This window comes from Lissotriton helveticus, chromosome 10, assembly GCF_964261635.1.
Source record: "Lissotriton helveticus chromosome 10, aLisHel1.1, whole genome shotgun sequence".
In the NCBI taxonomy this organism is placed as follows: domain Eukaryota; kingdom Metazoa; phylum Chordata; class Amphibia; order Caudata; family Salamandridae; genus Lissotriton; species Lissotriton helveticus.
The window spans coordinates 933,633,293-933,660,684 of NC_136071.1; the positions used below are offsets into that span (position 1 = coordinate 933,633,293).

At 44.5% G+C, this 27,392-nt stretch overlaps 1 protein-coding gene across 2 annotated transcripts in view; it reads left to right on the top strand.

The window, feature by feature from the left end:
• SLC25A40 (solute carrier family 25 member 40) overlaps positions 1-20,777 on the top strand; it is a 389,459-nt gene extending 368,682 nt beyond the window's left edge. The window contains exon 11 of one of the 2 annotated variants that reach the window (XM_078663592.1): positions 20,018-20,777. In XM_078663592.1, the coding sequence (XP_078519718.1) occupies positions 20,018-20,136 (119 nt within the window). In that variant the 3' untranslated portion in view covers positions 20,137-20,777. The remainder of the gene's footprint in view (positions 1-20,017) is intronic. The other variant, XM_078663593.1, reaches the window with a different exon arrangement.
• The last annotated feature ends 6,615 nt before the right edge of the window (positions 20,778-27,392 follow it).

Below are 27,392 nucleotides of genomic sequence, written 5' to 3' on the forward strand. Positions count from 1 at the left end.
GTATTGTACCCCCACCCGGGTAATGGGGAAACCTGATCACCCTGCGGGGACAAGCCCACTTGCTCCTGCACCCTTGACTGCCGGGCCCACCCTGGATCAATCATATGCCACGTTAAGCCCCCTGTCTCGTCAGTGCGTTGTTCCCTGGGCCCCGCCGCCCCCTGCGCCGCGCCGTTCAGGAACGTCGGAGCGAGCGATTTCAAACATTCTTTCACAATGGTACTAATATGCTCACCGTTAACTGCTCTGCCGTTCGTCTCACCCTGCTTGTTGTCGTCTGACCTCGGCGGCGGGGGCTTCTGGCGCACTTTCTTTGGGGGATTCCTCTTGGAGGTCTTCTTTCTCGGCGTGGTCTTAGGCTTCTTGGGTGCTGACGGGCCTGCTTCCTCCTCCGCCTGGCCGTCCGGCCTATTCTCCTTTCCTTTGGCCAAATGGGGCTGGAGCCATTCGTCGCCGTGTACCGCCGATATCTGGCGGATTTTCTTCAACACTTCCGCCATGTCTCCTGGCTGATCTTCCGCCATGTTGTCCATAGGGCCTAGGTCTGGTTTCTGCGGGCTGGCCTGCGCCGCTGGGTCGGAAGGAATTCCGGACCCGCCTCTGAACTTCCTTGCACGTGTGTGCTGTTCGCCTGGTGAAACGGCTCAATGCGCGCTCCGAACTGGACACTTGCTTACCGCGCTGGAGCTTGGCACGGCCGCCGAGCTCGTCGTCCTTTTCCGTCGCTTCGGATCACTCGGCCTCGGGTTCCCGGGGAGCTGGGTGGAGAACTTGACCGGCGAGCCGCTCTGTGGGGTCGCCCTTCTGCTTCGGCCGTCCTTCGCCGCCTCCTGCCGCAGTCGGTCCTCTTCAAACGATGTCGTTGTCGCGCCGCTCTCCCAGCTCCTTCGAAGACGTTGTGCTTCTGGTGGGGAGCGGCGATGCTTAAATCCCCTTGAGCCCCCTAAGGGCTTCAGGTGAAACCCCCTTTGATTGGGGGGTTCAAAGGTAGCAAGGTTGGCCATTGGTCGCCCCCCATGGGCGCCCAGGTCACAAGGTCACTTCCTGTCGGGGTGGCTGGTGCGCACCCCGTTTCCGCTGGTCCTGGCCGCTTCGGGCGCCCAGGACCAGTTCCATCCCCCTGTTGGCACCGCGTGGGTTATGGCGCCGGCCCTTGAGCCTCCCCCACCCTGCGGGTGGATGCGGCGGCCTCTGCAATTATAGGCTCAAGTCTCGGGTTTGGCTCACCATCCCATGATTCTGGCCAAATCCCTTAATTTCCCAGTGTTTGTAAAAATGAAAATGCGCTTGTGTAATCAAACTGTTGCTCATGTTAAGCACTTTAGTACCTTTGGTGCAAAGTCACTCTACAAAAAAAACGGCAAAAAGTGGGCATTGTATATTTAAATAAATGTGAAAATATACTAGCTGCAGCGTCTTCTTTTGCTTGCCACAAAAATAAATGCGGATAAATACAGATACAATGATTAAAAAATAAATATGGATAAATACAGACGGAAATGTGAAAAAAATAAATACCATAAAACCGGGAGCCCTAATTATAATTCCAGGCCCACAGCAGAGGTACACTCATAGAGGGGAGCAATTTCTGCCCCAGCTCTAGATGAAAATCCCCATCATCTACATTTGGGGCATAAACATACATCATGCAGACCTTCACGCTATCTAGTAGACCATGCACCAGGAGATATCGCACCGCTATGTCTGCTGTGAAGCCCTGAACCAGAAAGGGAACCTGCAGGGCCACCCAAGGAATCACCTCTCGGGCATAGGTGGAATAAGTCTGACCCCCTCTATTTCCTGTGGACTTTTAAACCTCTGATTCCAGTAAGTGCATTTCCTGCAACAGCGTAAAGTGTGCACCATGCCTATGAAGCTAGGCCTTCACCCTGTACAGTTTCGCAAAGGAGGTAAGCCCCAGACCATTCCATGTTATTAATTTAAAGTGAGCCATCCCTCTGATCCCGAGCACCCAAGCACCCCCTCATCTTTTTTGATGTGTGCCCTCCGCCGCCACCAGAAACTGAAACAAGTACAAAAAAAATCCCCCTTCTGCTGAGTAATCACAATAAAATCAACTCGAGCCTTCCCAGTAATCATCATTACCCCCAATACCCACACTAAGGAACAGCAATAATGAAATAACTCCCATTAACGACTCCACCAAACCAAGGGGGAAGAGGAGGCATAGAAAAACAAACCAAGAGAAAGTAAAAAATGCAAACAGAGCTCTCACCCCTCACCAATCACAAATCGTTCCACACTCAAGCAATGCTGAACTAATTCCTGAGGGGTGAGTTCAGGCGCCAGTCGGCTCTGCAGCACTAGGCAGTACACTGTCGTGCCCTGGATAGTGGGCACTAGGACCCTGCAGCACGAGTGGGGGATGGGACCGATACAGGACACCAGTTCCGGTCAGGGGGTAGAAAGCGGGGGACGGAGAAGCGATGACCAGGGAAGGGGCAGGATGTACATGAGTGATGCTGTAATAACCTGTAAAGAATAAAGCTCACCTGCACTAATTGGCGATCTCCAGTCGTGAGTGACGTCCAACAACACGACATCTGGCGACAAGGGTCAAAAGAACTGCACGTGTGTCCTGCAGAGCTGCGGAGTACGAAAAACGAGTCCAGAAGCCCGCGCTGGTTCGCAGGAAGAAAGACGTCACGGCACGAGAGCCCACCACGGCCGTGACGACATCGCCGGTGAAAATAAAGCTGCCTGGCAGGAGAGGCGCCGGTAAGCGATCTGATTGAAAGTGCGTGCTGGAAACTGTCTGAAAAGGCGAACTCTCGCGAGAATGGCCATTTTGAGGTCAGGCGAAGCTGACCAATCAGCGCCGAAGGAACTCGGGCGGCCATCTTAACATCAGGGAATTACCGAGATTGGCTCCGAAATCGCGCTGGATTTCGGTTGCCATCTTGGAAACAGGCAAAAGAGCCAATAGCAGAGCTCATAGAAGCGGCGGCCATTTTAAAGACAGGGGGAAAAACGAAAGACAGGAAAAAGAGCATTAAGAAGAGCACAAGAAAAAAGAAAAGCACAAGACAGTGCAAATAAAAGCAAGGACTTAAAGGGCTGAATAGAAGAAGAGCAAGAAAGGAAGACAGAAGTGCCAACAAGATCACAAGACACAGGAAGTGTAAAAGCCACAACAAAAAGAGGAAACAAGCAAGTGCAAATAAAAACAAGGATTTAAAGGGCAGAATAGAATAAGAGTAAGAAAGACGGAAAAAAAAAGTGCCAACAAGAGCACAAGACACAGGAAGTGTAAAAGACATAACAAAAAGAGGAAACAAGCAAGTGCAAACGAAGGCAAGAAGGTGCCAAGGATATATCTAAAAGAGAAAACAAGCACAAGCAAGTGCGAACGAAAGCACAAAGGCAGAGGAGCATATTAAAGGAAAGAAAACAAACAACAAAGAGAAGAAAGGCTACAAGCAAGAGACATAGAGCATTGTAAAAAGGGCTAGAGAAAATGGCTGAACAAAATAGCGAAAAGCAGAGCGCCCAATACCGCAGACCTCTCCCATTCAATCTATCGGAACCGCAAGTAGGGATCAGATGGGAGAAATGGATGAGGTACATGCGGGCCACAGACTTAATAGAGGCCAAACAATTGGATCTATTTCTCAATCTGGTCGGCGATGAAATAGATGACCTACTAGTAACACTACCAGCAGAAGAGAAGTCGACATACAAAGGGCTAATAACATGTCTTTCGAGCACATTTGATCCCCAGAGAAACATTGACTTTGAGAGATACACGTTCGCTATAGCTTTCCAACACACGGATGAATCACTGGATGAGTTTGCGACGAGGTTGCGCAAGATAGTGACACACTGTGAATTCGACAAGTTTGATAACGAGCAAGCGATTCGCCTGCGCATCATTGAAGGATGTCGTGACACGAACTTCAGGACGAGAATCCTGAAGGAACCGACCTCACTGGAGAAAAAATTGTCATTAGCAAGGGCCGAGGCAAGGGCAACGGCGCAGGCAAAGCAAATGGAGCGGGGAAAGGAACGGCAAGTAGAACAGGCACACCGCATGGCAGAGAAGAACCGCACAAACGGGTGGAAAAAAGGACAGAATGAACAAGTGGCAAGGAAGAAACATGAATCAACCTGCTACAGATGTGGACTTGAATTTCCACACAAAGGCGCGTGCCTGGCAATGGGCCAGACCTGCAGGAAGTGCAATAGGAGCAATCACTTTGCCAGCGCTTGCCTGGGACTCCAGTTCAGAAGCGAAAGAGGAAGACCGGGAAGACCAAGGATGACGACGAGCAGGCACGTCAGACACATAGAAACGTCCAACAGAAGCTCATCGGCCGAGTCAGGAGAAGATGAAGAGGAAGAAAAGGTAGAACGACTATACCTCATGTCCGATAATGCTGCCATGCCCACTGATGAGGGCATAACCAGAGAAAGCGTTCACCTGGTGAACAAAGACAACATCAAGAAGACTGAGACCGTGACCGTAGAAGTGGGGCCACACAAAACACGGTTCGTGCTAGACAGCGGAGCAACCTGTAATATCATGTGTGTGTCGGAATACGAGACGATGGAAGTAAAACCAGCGCTGATCCCATCAAAAGTTGAAGTGTTCACGTGGGGGTCAAGAAAACCAGTGACGAACATGGGAAAATTCACAGAGAATCTGAAATACAAAGGCCAAACGCTGAAAGAAGAAATACATGTACTGAAAGGTGACATTCCGGCACCGTGCCTATTGAGCAATGTCACAGCAGAGGTAATTGGCCTCCTCGAAATGACAAGACACCCTTGGGTAATCGTGCGCTCAACAAATTGCATAAAATAAATAAATACAACATGTCAGAGAAGAAAAGCATCCTGCAGGAATATCCCAAACTGCTCCAAGGACTAGGGAAGCTGAAAGGATGCCAAATAACACTGCACATCAATGAAGCAGTAAAACCAGTAGCTCAACATCACCGGCGAGTACCCATACATCTGCAACCACAGGTGGAGGAAGAGATTGAAGCGCTACTGAGGCAGGACATCATAGAGCCAGCTGAGGGACCGACACCATGGGTGTCACCAATAGTGGCAGTGCCAAAGAAAAACACGTCCAAGATTCGCATCTGCGTCGACATGAGAATACCGAACACAGCAATTGAACGTGAAAGACATCCTGGACCTCACCTCGATGACATGATCAGTTGCCTAACGGGCACAAGACGTTTCTCCAAACTAGACCTATGCAAGGGATATCATCAGCTGGAACTGGACCCTCAGTCCAGATATATCACAACATTTTCCACGCACTTGGGTCTCTTCCGCTACAAACGTCTAAGTTTTGGAGTATCGTCGGCTGCCGAAATATTCCAAGAGACAATAAGGAAAATAATAAGGCCAGTGAAGAACAGTCTGAACTACAGTGACGACATTCTGGTGTTCGGCAAGTCAGACGATGAACATGACAAAGCATTGCGAGATGTATGCTCCCACCTGGAACAGGCAGGGCTGACGCTAAATGAGGACTAGTGCGAGCTGGGGCGAGATGAGCTAGTGTCCTTGTACACATCTTCTCTAAAAAAGGAATGCGACCAGACCGAAGCAAAGTGGACACGCTAGAAAAAGCAAAACATCCATGCGACGTTGCAGAAATAAGATCATTCCTCTGACTTGCTAGCTACTGTGCAAGCTACATAAAGGTCTTTGCTACGGTGAGCACGCCACTGAGAGAAATAACAAAGCAAGGCCAGACCTTCGTATGGACAGAAGAATGCGGAAAAGCATTTGAAGCGATCAGGCACGCAGTGACAGCAGTAGATCATGGCTTGCATGGTTCATGGCGAGATTAGCTATTTGTTCACTTAACAAAAGTGGAAAAGAGGGCATAGGTTTAGGAGGACGGTACAGAAGCACCAGCGCAATGGATCTGGGTTTAGTGCCTAAAGTAATGACTAGATTCTCGACTTGTGGTAGATCAAGGGAGGACATAGTATCAAATTTATAATTCTTGTGTATTATGGCCACCACACCCCCACCCATCTTCCCTGAGGGCCGATTGGCAGTTAGTATGTAATAGTCTGAGAGGAGTGCCGCCAATATATCTGGCGTAGAGCCCTCGGTGAGCCAGGTTTCGGTGATCAGTAGGACATCCTGCTTTTCTAGGGCTAGCAACCAGAAGATGTCCAGCTGATGTTTCACTAAAGAGCGGGTATTCAGATAGAACACCCAAAGAGTGGTCTCATTCCTTACGGCGGGAAGGGGGGGGGGGACTGGAGGGGGCGGGGTAGTCAGCCTGCCTGTTCTCGCAGAATTCCATTCGTCTGGATGCGGTTATAGGTAGCCAGTTCTAGGGGGGTTGGCTGACCTGCAAGCGTTCGGAGTGCTCCAGGGGAGTAGGGAATAAATTGACCAGCATCCTTGGCCCCTGGTCCAGGTCGGGCGCAGACGGGCTTGCCTTTGGCGCGTCTTCGGCGCGCGTCCGCTGCGCCTCCGTGCTGTAATGGACCTTTATGCCTTGCACCGCCTCCCAGCTCCACCTCCTGCCGGCCGATTGGATGAGGCCTAGGGTGGTGAACAGGACGAGTGAAAGGGGTGCGGCAAGGTGACTAGAATTTCAATTTTTAAGAAAAGACACTCGCGATTCAGGGTAAGTGCAACAAATAATTCTTAAAGCCTACACAATTTTAAAACAGAGCGCTAGCAAGCCAGGTCCGCGCGGCAGTCAAGCAACAATTGCCCGCTTCCTGTACTGAGGCTGCTTTTAGATGCCTGGCCCCGCCTCCCAGCTCCACCTCCTGCCGGCCGATTGGATGAGGCCTAGGGTGGTGAGCAGGACGAGTGAAAGGGGTGCGGCAAGGTGACTAGAATTTCAATTTTTTTAAAAAGACACTCGCGATTCGGGGTAAGTGCAACAAATAATTCTTAAAGCCTAAACAATTTAAAAACACAGCGCTAGCAAGCCAGGTCTGCGTGGCAGTCAAGCAACAAGTAGTTGGAATGCCCAGTAATATAGTTCCAATTCGCGCCCCTTTCCTCTTACTTTCTCGTCAAAACAGACAAGGCAATCCTAGGAGGGCCCCATCTCAAAGCAACTACCTACTCGTTGCTTCTACCTCTTTAAAGAATTTGTCTGGGACCATAAATGGTGAATTCTGCAGAAAATACAAATGCTCCGGAAGAAAAATCATCTTTTTTAGGCGGCACGGCCCAATTCAGGGACTTGGAGTCGCTGCCAGAGGGACACCGCCCCCTTAAAGTCCTTCATAACATGCTCCAAATTTTCCGGCTATACGGTGACTTGGATTCCCAAGTATTTAAATCTAATCCACTCCTATCGCAGTGGACCATCTCCCCTCCACCCCGTGGCAACCTCTCAGTCAGTGGAAACACTATTTACTTCTTCCAGTTGATGTTTATCCCAGCATATGTACCAAACACTTCAAGATGTCCAGCACACGTGGCACAGGGCATTCTGGGTCCTCCAAGTACAAGAGGACATCAGCCACATAAAGCAAACCATTTTCTCCCTGTCTTGGTTCAACCTCAGGCCCCTGACCCGTGCATCCCTTCCCCCCCCCCCACCACCTTGAAGTCACTACGCCAGGCTCAATGGCGAGCACGAACATAAGCAGCGAGATGAGGTAACCCCTGTCTGGCCCTCCTCCCCAGCCTAAACTCCCCCAACCTCGCCCTGTTCACTCAGGCCCGGGCCCTTCAACACCGGGACACTGCCACCAAGATCTCGTCCACCGTTCGTTCCCCCACCACGGTCCTACTTGCCGCCTCCTCCTGGAAGCAGGGTGCTGGCAGATCTCTCACAAACTGCCCCACGTCGATCAGGTTCAGTTCGAGTTGCGAACTATACACCTCATGCAGGTGCTCTGCAAATGGCTGGGCCATCTCATCTGGAGTTTCACGCTGGAGCCCCCCAGGCCCGTCATCTAATGTAACCATAAATGACCCTCCTCCTTCCGGGCCAGCCAAACCAACAGCTTCCATGCCTTCTTCACTATTTCGTATAGTCTACCCTGTTTATTTCAGAAAATTTGCTGTACTTCCTGGTAGACTAGTCTCTGATACTCCTCCCACAGAAACTCCAGGTCCCAAACCTGCCTCATGGTAGGGTGATACACATACCCCACCTCTGTATGCACCAACCACGCTTTCAACTCTAGGCGCTTTCTCTCTTTTTTTGCGATATGGGCTATTAACTCACTCCGCAGAACCATTTTATGCTCTTACCAACCCCACATTCTTTTTAAAATAATGGCCCGTCGAATTAAGGTCTGTGCGTTCTCATCCGTCAACTCTCAGGGATCCAATCACCATCCCCTCCCAGGCCAGCGCAGTTTCGTCTCAAGCATGTTTACCATGAGGGCATGGTCTGATATCCCCCTGGGCAAATAGTCTGTGTCCCCAAAGGTCCTGACCATATGATACAGCACCAGAAGGTAATCCAGTCTAGACATGGACCACATAGAATTAGAAGCAAAGGAGCGGATTACGAAACCTCTACATGTCCGCCAGCCCGATCAAAGCTAGGAAGTCACTTAAGTGGGTGTCATCTCTACGGGGGATCCCCGAGTTAGTCAATCAGTCCAACTGTCCCCTGAGTGTTAAGTTAAGGTCACACCTCACTAGCTACAGAGCATCTGGAGCATGTTTTACCCATTCCCCCAGGTTCACGAGTCCTCCCCCTGCAGGACTGGTGGGAAATACCAGGAAGCTACCCAATACCACGGCATAGCACCCTTGGTGGTCAACCCAGGTACAGGACACCTGCAGTTTCTAGAGAGGAGGAGTGGTCCAAAGGAGAATCCAAGTCTAAATCAGTCTTCACATGGTTTTTGTAGAGGAAGTACACTCAAAAAAACTCTGGACCTCTTGAGTTTTAAACAGTAAAGTCTTTAGGGGGATAGTGAGTGTGTTAGCAACAGTTCTTTATATCATTAGGCTGAATCCTTGCTTATATAGATTGAGTCAAAAGTCCGTTTTTGTGTAGAAAAAGGCTCTTTATTGATTTTAATAAAAACATGAACAGCCGACACGTGTTTCGCCCCCTGTGGCGATTCGCGCCAGGGCTTTTTCAAGGCTGTAAAAGATCAAAGTTACATATATAAAAAAGTTGCCTGAAGATTGACCTTTGACCCCAATACCAATGAGTGAAGTGTGAGGAAAAGGGAAGGAAAGTGATAAGAGTGTGGCAAGAAGGCACCAATTTCATTAGTCCATTGCATCCATGCAACATGTGCAGTGCGAAGGGAGTGAAGGAAAAAGAAAAAAGAAATACTCTATTGAGGATTTGTGATAACATTTCTAAAGTGAAGTTTCTGATTTAGTGATCAGTGTAAAGAAGAGCCACGGTGACAAGCTTAGAACATAAGAAGAGGTGAATACCAAGCGGAAAAAAACATTTCACCTATGTGGTTTTAATACTTAAGTGTTTAAGAAAATTGTATATGAAACACAAGTGTAGTTTAGTTTAACTATTAACCAAAGAAAGTTCAAAAAGTCAGATCAAATCAAATAAAGCAGATCAATATAGTTCCAAGTGATCAAATTGACATGCCAGAGGAAGGTAAAGCAGGAGAAAAAGCTTTCAGATAGTACTGCATACCTATTTACATTACAGTTTGCTCTTTGCAATTCTTCATCATAATTTGTACTGCTTTTCCAACAAAAAAGTCTGTTTTTTCAATATATGGATCTGTTAATACAACATTTACATTTAGAAAGAGTATTATCCACTATATTCATAAGATTGTATTTAAGCGTTTTTTCTTAACAAACAAAGATTCACTTTATAAAATGTGAGCTATTACTAAACAAATTTATTGCCTTCTCTCTACAAAACTAATAATAGGAACCATTGTCTACATCGTAGCGTATTTGACATCTTTGAGACAGGTTTGATTAAGAAGCAGTGCACAACGATATTTGTAATTTAGGTAAATGGGAATAAAGTTCGGTAGCTTATGTCATCTTTGTTTTTACACTCGGAAGTGTGGCACTTCAAAAATGGGCGGGCACTGTTTTTTAAGACTAATTCAAAAGAGCAGGTTAGTAATTGGGAATAGTCTTAGTAGTCTGGCATGTGGGTTCCGTTATGTGGTGTTGGCAGAGTATTACGCCAGCAAAGTAGTTAAATATCGGCGTTTTGCACACGTACGGAAAACAAAAATGGTCCAGTATTTAGGCAAGGGTAAAGTCATACGGACACAAAAAAGTATTGCATCAAGAAAGCCTGTCCATAAAAACGGTAGGCGCACTTACTTGTGAGGGGAAATCCCTAAGTTACGTAGTCGGGAGCCTGCAGGTAATTCCTTCCGCTTTCGCGTATGTGTTTGTGTGTAACTGCGGGCTGCCTCTTTTGAACCGGAAAGACAAAAATTAAACCGGAAGGCAACGCCAGTACTGTTTTGCGAGAAAAGTGTTGTTTACTTTATTTCTGATATTTCAAATAAACCGTGCAGGGTGTGCGTTCTAGATTAAACAAACTCGATAGTATCTACTAGCTAATCGTGTTGTTTTATTTATTTTCTTTAGTTTGTTCATAAGTCTTACCGCCGGTTGACCCGGAGGTTTCAGGCATGGTGACGTATTTGGTAATGATCAACAACGGACTTATTTAAACCGTCGGGTCGTGTTTTGGGACTCCGCCATTTCAAAGTGGCGTTATTTAAGTTAATTTTAATGATTGAGAGTTAAATGGACAGCGCAGATGTCCGTGAAACAGTGTTTTATTACAGAGGTGGCAGGAAGGGTAGTATACATTACTTCGATATTATTATGTTTGCGGGGGAAGTGGGCAAAGTTGCACAAAGATAGTCTAGAGCAATGCTAAGTGGGTTTAGAGGTCCCCATACTCAGGTTTACATATAGAAGCCCCAGCATTAGTGTATAACAGACTTGTGGGATGGGTAGTCACATCACTTACTCTTTCAGTTATACCTCTCTGATCCGAGGTATAACTGAAAGAGTAAGTTGTTGATCATTACCAAATACGTCACCCTGCCTGAAACCTCCGGGTCAACCGGCGGTAAGACTTATGAACGAACTAAAGAAAATAAATAAAACAACACGATTAGCTAGTAGATACTATCGAGTTTGTTTAATCTAGAACGCACACCCTGCACGGTTCATTTGAAATATCAGAAATAAAGTAAACAACACTTTTCTCGCAAAACAGTACTGGCGTTGCCTTCCGGTTTAATTTTTGTCTTTCCGGTTCAAAAGAGGCAGCCCGCAGTTACACACAAACACATACGCGAAAGCGGAAGGAATGACCTGCAGGCTCCCGACTACGTAACTAAGGGATTTCCCCTCACAAGTAAGTGCGCCTACCGTTTTTATGGACAGGCTTTCTTGTTGCAATACTTTTTTTGTGTCCGTATGACTTTACCCTTGCCTAAATACTGGACCATTTTTGTTTTCCGTACGTGTGCAATACGCCGATATTTAACTACTTTGCTGGCGTAATACTCTGCCAACACCACATAAAGGAACCCACATGCCAGACTACTAAGACTATTCCCAATTACTAACCTGCTCTTTTGAATTAGTCTTAAAAAACAGTGCCCGCCCATTTTTGAAGTGCCACACTTCCGAGTGTAAAAACAAAGATGACATAAGCTACCGAACTTTATTCCCATTTAACTAAATTACAAATATCGTTGTGCACTGCTTCTTAATCAAACCTGTCTCAAAGATGTCAAATACGCTACGATATAGACAATGGTTCCTATTATTAGTTTTGTAGAGAGAAGGCAATAAATTTGTTTAGTAATAGCTCACATTTTATAAAGTGAATCTTTGTTTGTTAAGAAAAAACGCTTAAATACAATCTTATGAATATAGTGGATAATACTCTTTCTAAATGTAAATGTTGTATTAACAGATCCATATATTGAAAAACCGGACTTTTTTGTTGGAAAAGCAGTACAAATTATGATGAAGAATTGCAAAGAGCAAACTGTAATGTAAATAGGTATGCAGTACTATCTGAAAGCTTTTTCTCCTGCTTTACCTTCCTCTGGCATGTCAATTTGATCACTTGGAACTATATTGATCTGCTTTATTTGATTTGATCTGACTTTTTGAACTTTCTTTGGTTAATAGTTAAACTAAACTACACTTGTGTTTCATATACAATTTTCTTAAACACTTAAGTATTAAAACCACATAGGTGAAATGTTTTTTTCCGCTTGGTATTCACCTCTTCTTATGTTCTAAGCTTGTCACCGCGGCTCTTCTTTACACTGATCACTAAATCAGAAACTTCACTTTAGAAATGTTATCACAAATCCTCAATAGAGTATTTTTTTTCTTTTTCCTTCACTCCCTTCGCACTGCACATGTTGCATGGATGCAATGGACTAATGAAATTGGTGCCTTCTTGCCTCACTCTAATCACTTTCCTTCCCTTTTCCTCACACTTCACTCATTGGTATTGGGGTCAAAGGTCAATCTTCAGGCAACTTTTTTATATATGTAACTTTGATCTTATACAGCCTTGAAAAAGCCCTGGCGCGAATCGCCACAGGGGGGCGAACCACGTGTCGGCTGTTCATGTTTTTATTAAAATCAATAAAGAGCCTTTTTCTACACAAAAACGGACTTTTGACTCAATCTATATAAGCAAGGATTCAGCCTAATGATATAAAGAACTGTTGCTAACACACTCACTATCCCCCTAAAGACAGGACACCTGCAGTGGCAGAGACCTTTGCACCAGCACACCATCACCCCTCGAACCTCTGGAGAAACTAGTGTGGGCCAGGAGCCAGTACCGGCCCCTGTTAAGAAAGCCACAATTATTTCCCACCAAAATGCATCTCCTGCAGTAAAACCACATTGAGGTCATGTCTGGGAAGGTATCTAAGAGGCCTGTTAGAAATGGGGGTCTCTAGTTGGCAGAGGTAGGTACCTTTGTCCAAATAGGGATCCTTGCTTCTAGTCAGGGTAAGGCAGATACACACTTTAGATAACCCCTGCTCACCACATGTGTAGCTTGGCACGAGCAGACTGACTTATCCCAAAGGCAATGTGTCAAGTATTTGTACTCTAACCACACAGTAATAACACCGCAAATGGACACCACACCAGTTTAGAAAAATAAAGTATCTTTTTCTAAACTCAACAAGACCAAAACTACAAAAATCCAACATGCATGTAATAAGAATGACTTTAAAAAGGTGTCAAACAACTTGGCACATAGAAAACTATGGATGTGTGATTTCTGTCAAAGTACCAGTAGTTGCGACAAAATTCACAAGGCCAAAGAGCCGCCGAGATGGGAAGCGTTGAAAAACAAGGAGATGCGTCAGTTCCTGAGACCATGGGGAGGCGATGCAACAGTTCCGCCGCACGCAGGAGAAGTGATGCTTCAAATCCGGTCTATGGGGGAAGTGATGCGTCAATTTTGAGGTGGGTGATGCATCGGGAAAACTTGCCGCACAGGTACGATGCTTAGAAATCCGGATGCAGCGGCGATCAGTGCAGCGGCATCGTGCCACACAGGTTTTTTCAGCCGTGATCCCTCAATGCGATGGTTCTTCCAGCAGCGACAAGTGCTGCATCGGTTTCGGCAGCAGCGACGCGTGGAGATTGTTCTCACACAGGGGTGCTGCATCGGAAAAACAGCCACAAGAAGAGCGATGCGTAAATTCTCTGGTAGTTGCGTTGCTTTTCCAGCAAGAACAACCTCCAGAGGCCCAACACAGTCACAGGCACCTCTTGGCAGCTCAGAACTACCAGCAAGGAAGTTCAGGGGAGCTGGGGGTGAAGTCTTTGTGATCTGAGACTTCAAGCTCTACTCAAGCCCTTGGAGATCTTCCGCAAGCAGGAAGACACAGCACACAGCAAAGTCCTTGTCCTTTCCTTGGCAGAAACAGCTACTGCAGGCCAACTCCAGACAGCACAGCAAGGGGGCAGTACTCCTCCTCCAGTTTCTCCAGCTCTTCTCCTTGGCAAAGGTTCCTCTTGATTCCAGAAGTAGTCTAAAGTTCTAGGGTTTTAGGTCTTAAACGTATTTCCCAAAATGTCTTTGTTCTCTTTGTGCGAGGGTCTCTGAGCCCAGTGCAAACCAGTTCTGTCCTCACTGGTGCAGTATGAACACAGGGGGTGGACACAGCATTGTGCAAGGGAGACAGGCCCTATTCAGGTGGAAGGAAATCTCCTCCCACTATTCTAAATGTAGCCAAGCCATATTCAGCTCAGCTCAGCTCAGCTCTGAGTCATCCAGGAAGGGCTTGGCACACCTCAACCACTCCAGTGGCTGTCTACAGTGAATGCACATCCCCAGCCACTGTCACTCTAAAACTAGACGGTCAATACACAAACAGGCAGATGCACACAGAATGGTTAAACAAGAAAATGTCTACTTTCTAAAAGTGGCATTTTCAAGCACACAATTTAAAAACCATCTTTACTAAAAAGATGTGTTATTAAATTCTGAGTTCAGAGAGCCTAAACGTTATTTCTCTATCTTGTCCCCATGGGAAGTTATACTTGTAAGATGTTACAGAGCATTTTCTGTTCTATCCTATTGGGAAAGATAGCCTTTCAATAGTGAAAAACGAAATTGGCAGTATTTCACTATCAGGCCATGTCACACATACCAGTACATGTCCTACCTTTCAGATACACTGCACCCTGCCCAGGGAGGTACCTTTGGCCTACCATAGGAGTGCCTTACATGCACTTGCCAAGTCAACATGGCAGTTCAAAACTGCACGCAGACACTGCAGTGGCAGGTCTGAGATACATTTTCAGGGCTACTCCTGTGGGTGGCACAATCCGTGCTGCAGGCCCACTAGTAGTATTTGATTTTCAGGCCCTGGCACACTTCAGTGCACTTTACTAGGGACTTATCAGTAAATCAAACATGCCAATCAGCAAGAACTAATTGTAATTACAATTTACACAGGGAGCACTTGCACTTTGACACTGATCAGCAGTGGAAAAGTGCCCAAAGCATCAAAGCCAGCAAAAACGAAATCCAGCACAGCATCAAAAATACAGCAGTTAGATGCAAAAAGTCTGGGGAAACCACGCCAAAGATGCCAAGTCTAACAAGGGCTTACTGAATGTTCAGGAGTCAGAGGTGCCGCTTGACCCCCAAAAAGGATTCCTGCTGGCGCTGCACCATTCTCATGAAGTGGGAGAAGATATTCATGTTCCCTTCCTCCAGCGCCTAGATACCCTTAGGGGTGATAGTGTTGCACTTTACAAAATGCTTTTTGATTGATTGGTTGAGCTGCCAAGGCCTGCAGGATATTGTCCCTGTCCTGGAAGTTCAGCAACCGGGCCATGATTGCTCACGGCGGCACACCAGGTACCAGAGGGCGTCCAGGTACACTGTGAGTGTTTCCATCATAAACCACTTGGAGTGCTTCTCTTCCAACAACACAGTCGACAACAAGTCCTCCAGAAACAACTCAATGCAGGGGCCCTCCGCCTTCTCTACGACCACCACCAGTCCCACGTCGTTGCTGCAAGATTTCCGCATCATCCAGTTTAGTTTCGAAGGCCGCCACTACCCTTTACAGTGCCTCAAAATGCATTTTCTTCGCAGACATTGCGAGCGCCAAATGGGTGATTGCGGACTCCGTCTCAGTCACCCTATCTGCTAGCTTGCGGTGGTCTGCTCTTAAAAGTCACACATCCTGCGCCACCTTGTCAATCTTGACCTCCAGGTCGGTCGCGGTCTCTTGCAGTGCTGCCAGGGTCGTGGCCATGTGCCCTCACAAGGCCATCAAAATCTCTAGGCCACTAAGGCCCCAATCACCCCCCACACTCTGCTTCGGGTTCCCTGGGTGGCGCTGTCATGCTACTATCGGCCCCAGCATCACCAGGCTCCATAGCTCCAAACCACTGGACGCAGGTTTGCTGGTCTGACCTTTTAATGGCTCAGGTATATCCACTGGTAGCCCTATGTAGCCTTCACCCTTGGGAAAAACTGCCTCACCATATCGTGCAAGGTTCCATGCAGCCGCATCCCGTGGGACGAGCACCACGTCTCACATCGTCTGCACTGCCTCACCTTTGACGGAGGCACACTATGTAATTAGGCCGCCCGACCTCCTTCCCTCCCTCCACCCAATCAATCATCCTTCTGGGGGCTTGGAGACCCACGGGGAACACAAGAATTTGCTCGCAGGTCGGACGGCGCCGGAGCTCCTCTCCTATGCGACCGCCACAATGAGTCAATTACATCCACATTTTCATTTTGTGGTAATTCTGTTGATTATTTTTTTCCTTCGTGTAATGTGGATTTTAGAGTTCTGTATTTATTTCCCATAATGCCAAGAGCCTCCTGGTTCTTAGCAATACGGAATTATTCATTATAAGTATTTAACCTTTGTCCTCTCAAGAATTCTTTAATTACCGTTTTATTATTGGTATTATTCTTTCTCATTAACAAAATCCTGTTATTATTCCTTACCCTTCCTCTTAAATATGTATACACATTCCTGTAGATATGTATTATTATTTATAATATTACTATTAATAGTAATCCTCCTACTAACAATATAATTATTATATTTTGAGGGCCCACCAATCCCTTCATTTTATTGTTCTTATAATGTAATGTATTATCTTCAACACTTGTATTGCTATTGTTAATAATCGTAATCTTTTGAATATATGTGGTTTAAATGTTATCTTAAAAAGGTTACCATTTGTAATGTGTATTATTTATTTTAATTTTTATTGCATCTATTACTATTAATAGTCGTTTTGTAAGTATTAATTGCATATTAAATAGTTACTATATTATTTATAAATCAGTAAGAAAATGTTTTTCTTATTATACCACCCTATGATGAAGTAGTGTCTGGCATTGTAGTGGCCACATTGATGTAGTGAAGACGAAAGAGTGTCCCGTTAAAGCGGCCGGTATATCACTCTGAGTCTGAAGGTGTACAGATGAGTACACTGCTGTGTTGTGTGAAAAGGAGTGAGAAGAAATGCTCCATATTTACAAAAATATGGAGCATTTCTGCTCTCTCCTTGTGCTGGTGCACTGTGTTTTGCCTGGCTAGTTTTTGCTTTAATTGGAGCTTTCTAGATTTTTCCAAGGCATCAGGGAATGCATTTTAGCACCAATTTTTTGTAATATTTCCTATGATCGATCTGGAGTCATTCCTTCTGAAAGCAGATACAGCAGACCTAATTGGTAAAGAATCTCAGTTGGTATATATTGTAATAGCGGCCTTTGATGTTTACAAGTAAAATAATTGTCTGTGCTTTTTATTTCATAAATGCCACTGAACTAGTTAACTCTTTCGATTATCTATGTTTTTGAATAGGAAGCAAAGAAATAGAAACTCACCTTGTTGACAGATATCATTTAGCCCTGATCCTTCATTTGTCCCCATAGCAGCAATTCAGAATAGGGTGCCGCTCGAAGTTGCGAGGGACAGACTTTGGTGCGTGGAGACCTTTTGGGAGTGCCTTTCCCCAGCAAGGACCCGGGAAGCAGACTGACCATCAGCGCGGGCGGAGGTACTCACAGCGGGACTGCGAGTCCCAGGATTCTTGGCGGCGTGTGTTCGTGCCGCACCTGGAGACTCTTCCCCTGAGACCCCGCCTCCATCCTGGGCGTTTAAAATCGCGACTCGCGGCCCTCGCTCCGCGGGAGCCGCTCGAAGTTGCGAGGGACAGACTTTGGTGCGTGGAGACCTTTTGGGAGTGCCTTTCCCCAGCAAGGACCCGGGAAGCAGACTGACCATCAGCGCGGGCGGAGGTACTCACAGCGGGACTGCGAGTCCCAGGATTCTTGGCGGCGTGTGTTCGTGCCGCACCTGGAGACTCTTCCCCTGAGACCCCGCCTCCATCCTGAGCGCCACGCCCGCCCACTGGCTATAAGACCACGCCTTGTTACACGCATCGCGGGACGCGCGCGGGCGTGTGCGTGGGCGTGTGCCGGGCGAAGCCCAGGCAAAGGGCGGGCCGTCTGAGGCCGTCAGAGAACGGAAGAGACCGGACCGGGCCACCCCCCTAACGCCCGTGTCCCCGTTCCCATTTTACTGACTTGTTGGTTGCCCTGAAGCAGGACGCTACAGAATGGCTAGTAGGGAATCAAGAAGCAAGGCTGCTTCCGTGGTCTCAGGTACATTGGACAAATTTCTCTTCAAAGCAAACTCTGTGGCAAACATTGCTCCTCTTGTGCTTGAAAATCTAACTGAGGAGGGTGTAGAGAATACCGGTTTTCCTTCTCCAGGTTTATTAACTAATGCTAGCACACCGCTATTGCTGGATGCTACCCATTTGTCTCTAATGGATAGTATTGACCAAACCATAGAGTCAGTTTTACAACAGCTAAGGACACCATCAACCCCGCTAAGGGAGAGGGACACATCACGTATCACAAGTGACGTGGAGCTCTCCCCTGTCGCAGAGTTGGTACAGTCCGGGGCTCAGGGGGAGGGTCTCAATTCATTAGAGCATATGGGGTGTAGAGAGGATCATGTATTGAAATTGAAAAGGAAAAGATCTAGAAAGCCTAAAGGTGCTAAAAGGGCCAAAACTGATCCCATAATGCCCACTCAGGAAGATAACGTGGGCGCTCCGGAGATACTAGCTATGGGAAATGATATGGAAATGTTGAGTATTCCATCTATCTCCTCCATACCCGTGCACACTGAGCCATTTATCTTCGGCGGGGCCACCCCAAAACTACAGAGTTCCTTATCACCTCGCTTACTGATATCTTTAAAAGCCTTTTGAATCCTCTTTCCCTTAAATTGGACTCAATAGAATCCAGACTGATAGCTCTAGAAAGATTAAGTGTTGGTAATGGCGTCCAGTCAGGGATAGGAGCTAGCACACATGGACCACATGGGCTTAAAGCTGGAGCTTCCCACTCCCCCCCAACCACTATGGTTTTGGCTCCAACTACACCTATAGTTCTTCCTGGGGAAAATACTAACATCAGCACAGTACCTGTGCTTCAAACTGCACCTGTACCACTTCCTAGGTTAGTGCCCCCGATACCAATTCCCAGGAGGTCGAAGCAACCCGCTCCGGCCAGCCTACCCAGCCAGGAGAGACCACCAAACGAGATAGTTAATAGTTCTAACCGGCTGGATAGTCCCAAAACTAGGCGTAAAGCAGTTAATCTGCCCCCTGAGGCGGCAGGCTACACTGTGATTTTGATGGGGGTACCAGAGCTTGCCAGCGGCGTAATGGAGTCTTATGATTCTTTACGCAATAAGGTAATCAGCTGGTTAAACATCCAAAGGCCTCTACCACCTAACTTAAAAGGAGATGTTCTTATGGTTAGAAGGGTTTCATGGGTTGGGTATACCGCTAAGAAAAGTGTGGGGGACTGTATAATTGTCAGCTTTAAGAGCCCCCAGGTCGTTACTTATATCTGTAACTGGCTTGGCAATACAGGTAATAGTGTAAAATAATACCACTGTGACTATTGCTAATCGTATTGATTGTGCCCTCAAGCTGGAGATCGATTTTCTGCATTGGTGTATGTGATTGACCATTTTGAGTGGCATATACTTAAACATAAAAGAATGTAGACAGTGGATTGCTGTTACTCTGCTGTGATTCTGCCTCACTCACAAACCTCATTCTAATGATCCCTAGCTCAAATGTCAGGGATCTGAAATGAAGGTAAACCCTGTTCTTGGTGACCAGGGAGAAATCAGGAGCGAAAAAAAAGAATAATTTTGTTGTGTCCAGCCCTCATACCACGCACACTGTACCATTTAAATAAATCTTTCATTTAAAAATAGATTTTATGGGCATCTTGATGTTGTTCTGGTAAAGGAGAGCACCAAGTTGCAGAACATTGTAACTTTGGAAAATCAATTGAAATTTTTATATGCAAGACTATTTGGTAATATTAATTAAATGCCTCGCTATAATGTTAACATCCGTCTTTCCTTATTGTTTTTTTCAATTGAAATAGCTCAATAATACGCAACCTTGATACCACACTGTATTTGCTTGAGTTTCTATAATGTGCATAACAAATACAGCAATTTATGAATGTTTCATTTGTGTACACTTGCAGGTTTGATCCCTCGGTTAATCAAAGTCGTGCCTGCTTGTGCCATAATGATCAGCACATACGAACTGGGAAAATCCTTCTTTCGGAAACTAAACAGAGATAAATATCACAAAAGCCTTTGACTGTTAACAGTTTGGGCTTGAACACCAAAACACAAGATGGTGGATTCTGAAGCTATGACCACTTTCATAGAAACGTCATGGCAGTAATTGGACCTCCGGAAAACTGTATGAACTAATGTCTGTATGCCATTATGCTCTGTTTAAACTTGCAGGCTTTTTCCCTTTCTCAATAAAAAACATATGCCTGCCTTTGCCATAATGACCAGAAGATTTTCCTATATAATTTTTAAGGTACTTTTTTTAAAACTAAATATATAGTAAGATCGTAAATATTTTGACTTAACTGATATACTGAACTTGAAGACAGAAAAATAAGGAAGTAGATTCTGAAGCTATTAGAAACACTGACAGTTTTTGTGCCACTGAAAAACTGTATGAACAAATGTTTGCTCGTTTGTTTGTCATAAGCGACGAACTACAGAAAATAAGTTTCTCCTCTGTAGTTATCACTCTTCTCTCCTAACCATACCTATGTGAGATCTTGGGTATTTGTCATTCTGTTAACACTTACTACCTTGATGTCTCTACTTCCCTGATGCAGATGTACACTCTCGCCAGTTCCTTCTTTCCGATGATTGTATTTTTCTTTGTGGTTTTTATTTGCACTTCATCTTGTATATATTCATACATAATTATGTTGTTAACAATGCTTCCTGTTTTTCTTATATCTTATGTAACACTGGACAGGTGCATCTTGGAGTATGTGAAAATCAAATCACATAGCATGCAGCAACAGTTATTTGTTACATTGCAATTTATTGTTTTAAATTTGAATCTATTTTCAGGCACGTGTTCGGTTTGATTCTAAAAAGATCTCGTATATGTATTTGCAATTTGGCAGGTGACAGAATCAGGATGGGTGGATGATTGTGGCATTGTCCTATTTGTAGTATATATGTGATGTCTATAATGCTTACGCTGTCTCAGTTGAAATATAATATTACAACTAGCTGTCCTCCGCTCCCACAAACGAGGCAAGGACCGCTATCCAATCTGCTGCTATCGGCCTATCTTGCACCCCTCGTCTCTGTTCATCTCACAATCTGTCCAAAAGGTCATGTCAGGTCACCCTTCACAGATTAACAAAACGTCACAATCCCTGGACATGATCACGTCATATGTAAGAAGTCTGCATATGTACTACTACATCTTGGGCAGGTTTTGTTGATAGTGCCATGCATCTAATTCAGTTTGTGGGGTGTGAGAGCTTCTTTCGGCTGATTGTTGTGAACTCATAACTGTGTCTCTGTGGTTGTTGTCCTATGGTGTCTTATTGCTCCTTCTGCAATTTTTATTTCCGTCTTTTTTGCCTACTTCGATCTAGGCTAGGGCAGCTAACACTGCAATGTTTTTGCTTCAACACATTATTTTCGTATTACCCCCAGACAGCTTGCTAGAGCTGGCTTGTACATACATAGTGCGTCTTATCTAGGACACAGTCTTCTGATCCATGCCTGCGAATCGGAGCAAGGATCTTAAAGGACTGCTTGTCTCTTACATAGAGGAGTGGTGATCCATATTTACAGAAGACTGAATTTTCTGTTAGCCAGAGTCAAGTTCCCTTCCACCTCATAGAAATAGTATAGTTGTATAAAAATTGGTCCTACTTCAGAGTGTGGCGTACCCAGTAATTTGCTGTCCTGTGGACTAAGTCACAACCTACCGTTCAGACATGTACTTGTGAGCCAGTTCTACGGCTTCTTGAGAAGCTAGGGCTGATAACAGGATAGAGCAGAGCCCAGCTCTATTTCTAGGCTCTACCCTTCAGTGCCATTTCATGTATTTCAAAAGAACAGTTCCCATCCATCCTTCACTGTGCCAAAAGCATAGATTCCTTCATTGCAACTGGCTCTGAAAAGAATAGGATTCTCACACCCCCAGCAAGGACCCACTTTGCAAGATCACAGAGCCACTAGCTACACATTTGTTACCATTTGAGCTGAACACAAAAATAAGCTTGGTAACTCCTCTCTTCCCGTTTAAATCTTCATTAAATAATGCATCATTGGAGCATCTCCTGCTAACCGAGGCCCTGAGTTCTCCAACACATCACTCACTCTAGCAGTGCATCTTCACCAGTGCTTAGTTTGAGCAGGTGGTTTCCAGTGCTCGGCAACGGCACTTAATTGTCCACACTGCCACTTATGACAGTCCACCACATGATTACTCAGTTCAGTATACCTTAAAATTACTAATAGCTGTGATTGTTAGTAGTTGTGTTGGTACTGTCGCTGGCAGGGGCCTCCGGACGAGGGCTCTGGCACTTTTTGTTTTAATATACAAATTAACCACTGATTCTTGCCCAGTACTGGAGACACGTGTGTTTTCTTTCTAAGTGAATTTTGTCTTGACCTAAACCTCTGGGACCTGGTAAGACCCAGGCCTGAGATGGCAACTTGGTCTCTTCCTTGCTTGCAGTGGACACCTTGGTGGTTTTCATCATCGAGCTAAAGAATATGAAAAATAGTACGCCTTTGAGGTGCTCTGCTTTGTTCAACCAATGACAATTCAACCCTGCCCATAAACATGATGATTCTGCATTAAGCTGTGTCCATGTGCACCACCCATTAAGACTTGTGGTTCTGGAAATGCAAGAAGGTTTAAATCTACCTTAAAGTACTTTGCAGTGTAGGCCAGGGATCTGAAGTCTGTTTCAATTGAAACATCAGCTAGATCCTCATTCGAATTTGTGCCGTCATGTGCTTGGGACGGAGTGGTTCCTTCACTGCCCCGCCCGCTCAATAGAACGCCCGCGCAGGCGCAGAATTCCTGCAGTGTGGGCAGGGTGGCCGCACCTTGACAAAACCACTCCGTCACCAGCACAGCGCGTCCGTGGCATTCAAGGCTATTCTGCTGTTCTAGTAAAGTGTTCTTCCCACAGCAAATCTTCAGTCTTGAAGAAGGATCCAGAAATATGGCAAATGTCTCTCAATGAAGTCTAAAACCTTCTATAAACACTATTTACAGGGGTGAGGTATTGTTTTTAGCTGGTAAGCCCCAAGTACAGCCCATGGCGTGGATAGGAGCTCGTTAAAGGGAAAAGCTTCAGCTTCTTCCTTCAAAATAATCAAGGAGGAAAAATGCAGCAAAGTTCAAGTTTTTTCTTAAGGCCAGTGCTAACATTTTTATGGCCAGTGCTGAATTGCTTCTCTAAAAAACTGTTCTGACCTTCTAAAATATTTCCAATCAAAAGTACAAGTTCTTGCTGAATCTGGGTGACAGTGCAGAGGCTTTTGATGTCCTGGGATCTTACTTAGGACTTTAACTACAGTGAAAAGCATTGGTAAATCTAAAAATCTCCCTATCAATTGGTAGAACCGTTTTAATCATCCTTCAGCGAGTTGCTACCTTAGTAGTTTATAAACCCTTATTTTGAATCTCATCTGTTTACAAGAAACATTTATTTTAACAAAAATAAGTTGAACAACGTTTTCCCCCAAACAAGCCAGTTCTTCGAAGAAAACATAAGGGGAGCCTGAAGCAGTATTAATAAAAAGGTCTCAGTGAATAATAAATTGAAAGAGCAATATTTAGTTGTTTTGTACTAGATTAACAAAGAGAGACACAGACAAGACAAGCAGAAAAAGAAGGCTTCCAGACTTGCAGCACAGAGATGATGTAGTACACCTCACTACTAGAATACTTTCGGCACTAAAAATTCAATAATCTCAGGAATACAAACTACAGAAGAAAAGCAAAAATATTAGCAGGGGGAAAGGGAGGAGAAAAGAGATTAACGTAATGAAAGGTAACTACTTACGAAAAAAGGTGACATGGAAAATCGTATTCAGTGACTGATGGCACATTGGTAATAAGAAAGTGGTGATAAAGTGTTTGCGCTACGAGACAGTGGGATAAAGATGTGTGATGTGGGATTTACCCCATCGAAGAAAAAAGTAAAAAAGGATTAAGTCACGTGGCATCCAGCGAAGAATGTATTTCAAGTTGTTTTTACTTAAGCAGATAAAAAATGGGGTGGGGGGGACCCTATGAGATGCTCCACATGTATGAAGAAGAATCTGTCACAGACAAAAACATGCGCTATAATCTTGATGGTGGTATCAGCTGTGATATTCTCTGAAGACAGTACAGTGCCCAGATCCCAACCTTTTAATGCTACTCGCTCTCTGTTTTGCTATCTCAGAGCCCCAATGGTTATTCAAGGGAAAGGATCAGAAAGGGAACTAAAATTAAAGGGAGGCTGTGGAGACATAACAGACAAGGTCCTTTAAGTACTTAACATTTGATAAAACTGCCAAGCATCTTGTATAGGAGTTGCATCTCATGTCAGACTGCTGATGAGAAGCAAAAATTTCATAAAGTAATTTCCCTATTGGTGTCTCAAATTATGTAGGTAATCACTCAAAAGCAGGCAGCATAAGAAACTGCATTTCTTCAGTCCATGATTGGTAGTCCATCTTGGGGTCTAGAGGGACCCCATATTAGCCCTTACCTTGTGAATTAGGAGGGAGTGAAAGTCATTGCAGAGTAAACACATGTTCAATTTCCTGGTATGTTCCTCTATGCTTTGCTTCTTCCAAACATATTGCCCCAATTGTACTTCAGATGTTCAAGTACTAGAAAAAAACAGCTTGAACTTCGTCATAGCTCCAGCCTAGTATTGATTCTCAAGATCTCTCTATCTATGTTACAGCAATGCCTTTAAACTTCGTTCAGTTTTGAAACTTTTAATGAGGGATATGGGGTTACCCTTAAACCCAGTCTTAGCTCACCTGGGCGTCTCTCAGGACAACTTAAGCACGAGTACGAACAAATATCCAGTATGTCCCAATACCATAGTAAGTAATTGGGTGCAAACAAACAGCAAGTTCCTTGCTTGCCCGATAAATCATGTTTTGTCCTTTGGCAGATATTTTGTTGAATCAGTGTCAACTTAATGAGTGAAAGGTTTATTTGACAGTGACTGGAACCAACAAGACTCAAACAGTGGTGCACTTTTCAATCTCGAATGAGTTCACCTAGCCCTACCTCATGGGCCTGTTTCACTTTTCCTCACCAGTCAAAAGTCCAACGTTAGAGAGGTTTGAATTGGGTTCTTTTACATCTTATTTGTAAGCTGTTTAACCTCTTGGCCGCGACGGTAATTCCGCCACAGCGCTGGGGGGAGGGGGGTCCTCCAGCACAGCGCGTCCGTGGCCCTTGACGGAGTGGTTCCGTCATGAGCACTCAAGGGGTTAAACTGCTGGCTTCTGGTTATCTCTGTGTCCTCAAATGAAATGCCAACTTCAGTACTTGTGTGCCTGTCTTTCAGTGGTATAAGGTAATGAGTGTACTTATCTTAAAAACATTGTCTGAGTTCCAACTGAATGAAGAATTCTTTCAAATTTCCATTCCAGTATACCTCTCTTAGTGTAAAATCCTTGCACCATGCACACTCATAAGTAAAGATCACATTTGGACTTTACAACATTTCCACAGCACATAGTGGACTTTGGATTTTCCTAATATCGTCTGCAACCCATATCCAAGGGCAGCACAAGTTTAGAGAAATTTTGCTTGATGCTCAAAAGAGGTTGGTTATGGAGAAGTGTTTGCATTGCTCTGCACCCAGCCTTTCCTTTTGCGGTTTCAATAATTCTGGAAGCTTTTGCACCTAAAAGACTACTTGTGCAATAAGTATGAATCATGAATAATAATGAGAGAGGAATATGAATGTGACTGTGCAAAAACTAGGAGATAGGATGAAGGCCTGCACAGGATTGCATATCTCAAGCCCAGCATTCATAATGTGGCTCCTTTATGACCCTAGTCCTCAAAGCGACAGGAGTCATAGTGCTTCAGAAAGTGGTACACAATGAATGTCACTTTGGGCAGAGCATGGGTGCATTGGACTTCTATATAGCACTACTAATGTTCACATCCTTCCCAAGCTTACATAGGTTCTACATTTTGACAGCTTGCCCTCTAACAATTGCTGCTGACTGCCCTGATAAGCACTAACCATTCCTGATTTATAGTTGCAAAAATGTTTGTAAAGCATTTGGGCATTCATTTGCAAATCGCAGGGGAAATTAATGCTGCTGGTTTCTAATTTTCTTTTGCCTTCACACAGAATTATAGTTAAATAGTTATAATTGCGATTTGTGATCGCCATTACAACTCAAAACGCTCTTTTCTGCATTGCAAATGCAAACCTTGCATTTACATAGTCAGTAACACAGACTGTGAATGCAAATCTTTTGTGAATCAGTCCCCTTATGTTACAAGATACTAATTTTGCAAAGAGCCTGTTAAGAGCGAAGTGATGATGTTATCAACTGCTTTGACTAGTGGCAAGCTTTTGAGAAAGAATATATTATTTTACCTCTAAAAAACATGCCGGAAAATAAGAGAGGATAATTATTGTTGTTGGAAAATAAGGTTTCATCTTATTTCAGTTGTCGGCATATAGTCTAATAATATGAATTTCAAATAGTATTTTTATACCATGATTTTTGTGACAAATGTGCTTAAACGGTGCATGACACCTTTTTAAGCAAATTTAAATGGGCGCAATGTGTCTTAATGAAAATGTGTATGCATTCTTAAGCAACCATAGGAAATGAGTCTGCTGTGATTTCAAACTTAAACTAGCTAATCCCATTCCAATTAATTGTTCTGCAAATTGGTTTCATTTTTTCTAGGAAATTATTGCTAATGATGGCTGCATCATGACATAGTCTTTATATAAAAGATTAAAAACGTAGTTCTCTTTTAATAAACGAAATCTCAAACACATTTTAATTGCATGAATGGTTTATGATTGATGATTTTATGACATACTATGACTATTTATATTTGTAGTGATAATTTTGTGTTACCCATTTCATGGATTTTTTAAATGTACTTATGTGATGTGCATTAGCACAAAATACAAACTTAATTGTTTCTCGGGCAGCACTGCTGGTTGTACCGTGTTAATTATTTTTCTTTTTAAACTTAGAAATAGATCCATTTGTTTTTAACACTTCTAATTGCATACCTTCGAAACTGTGCTGTGTTCTATTGAATTCGGTGCAGTGTTGCTGTAAAACAGACAGACTAGAAATAACTATTTTGAACACAGACTAAAAATAACTGTAACAATGATCCACACGCTTTAAATTAAAATCATTGCTAACGGTAAAACGAAAGAAATGTAATCGGTCTAATGGATGTGTGTGCTTTATGATGTTATGGCATATACTTATATATTTATATATGTTATGGTAAGTTTAAGTTATCTATTTCATTTATTTTTTTATTTACTTATGGTA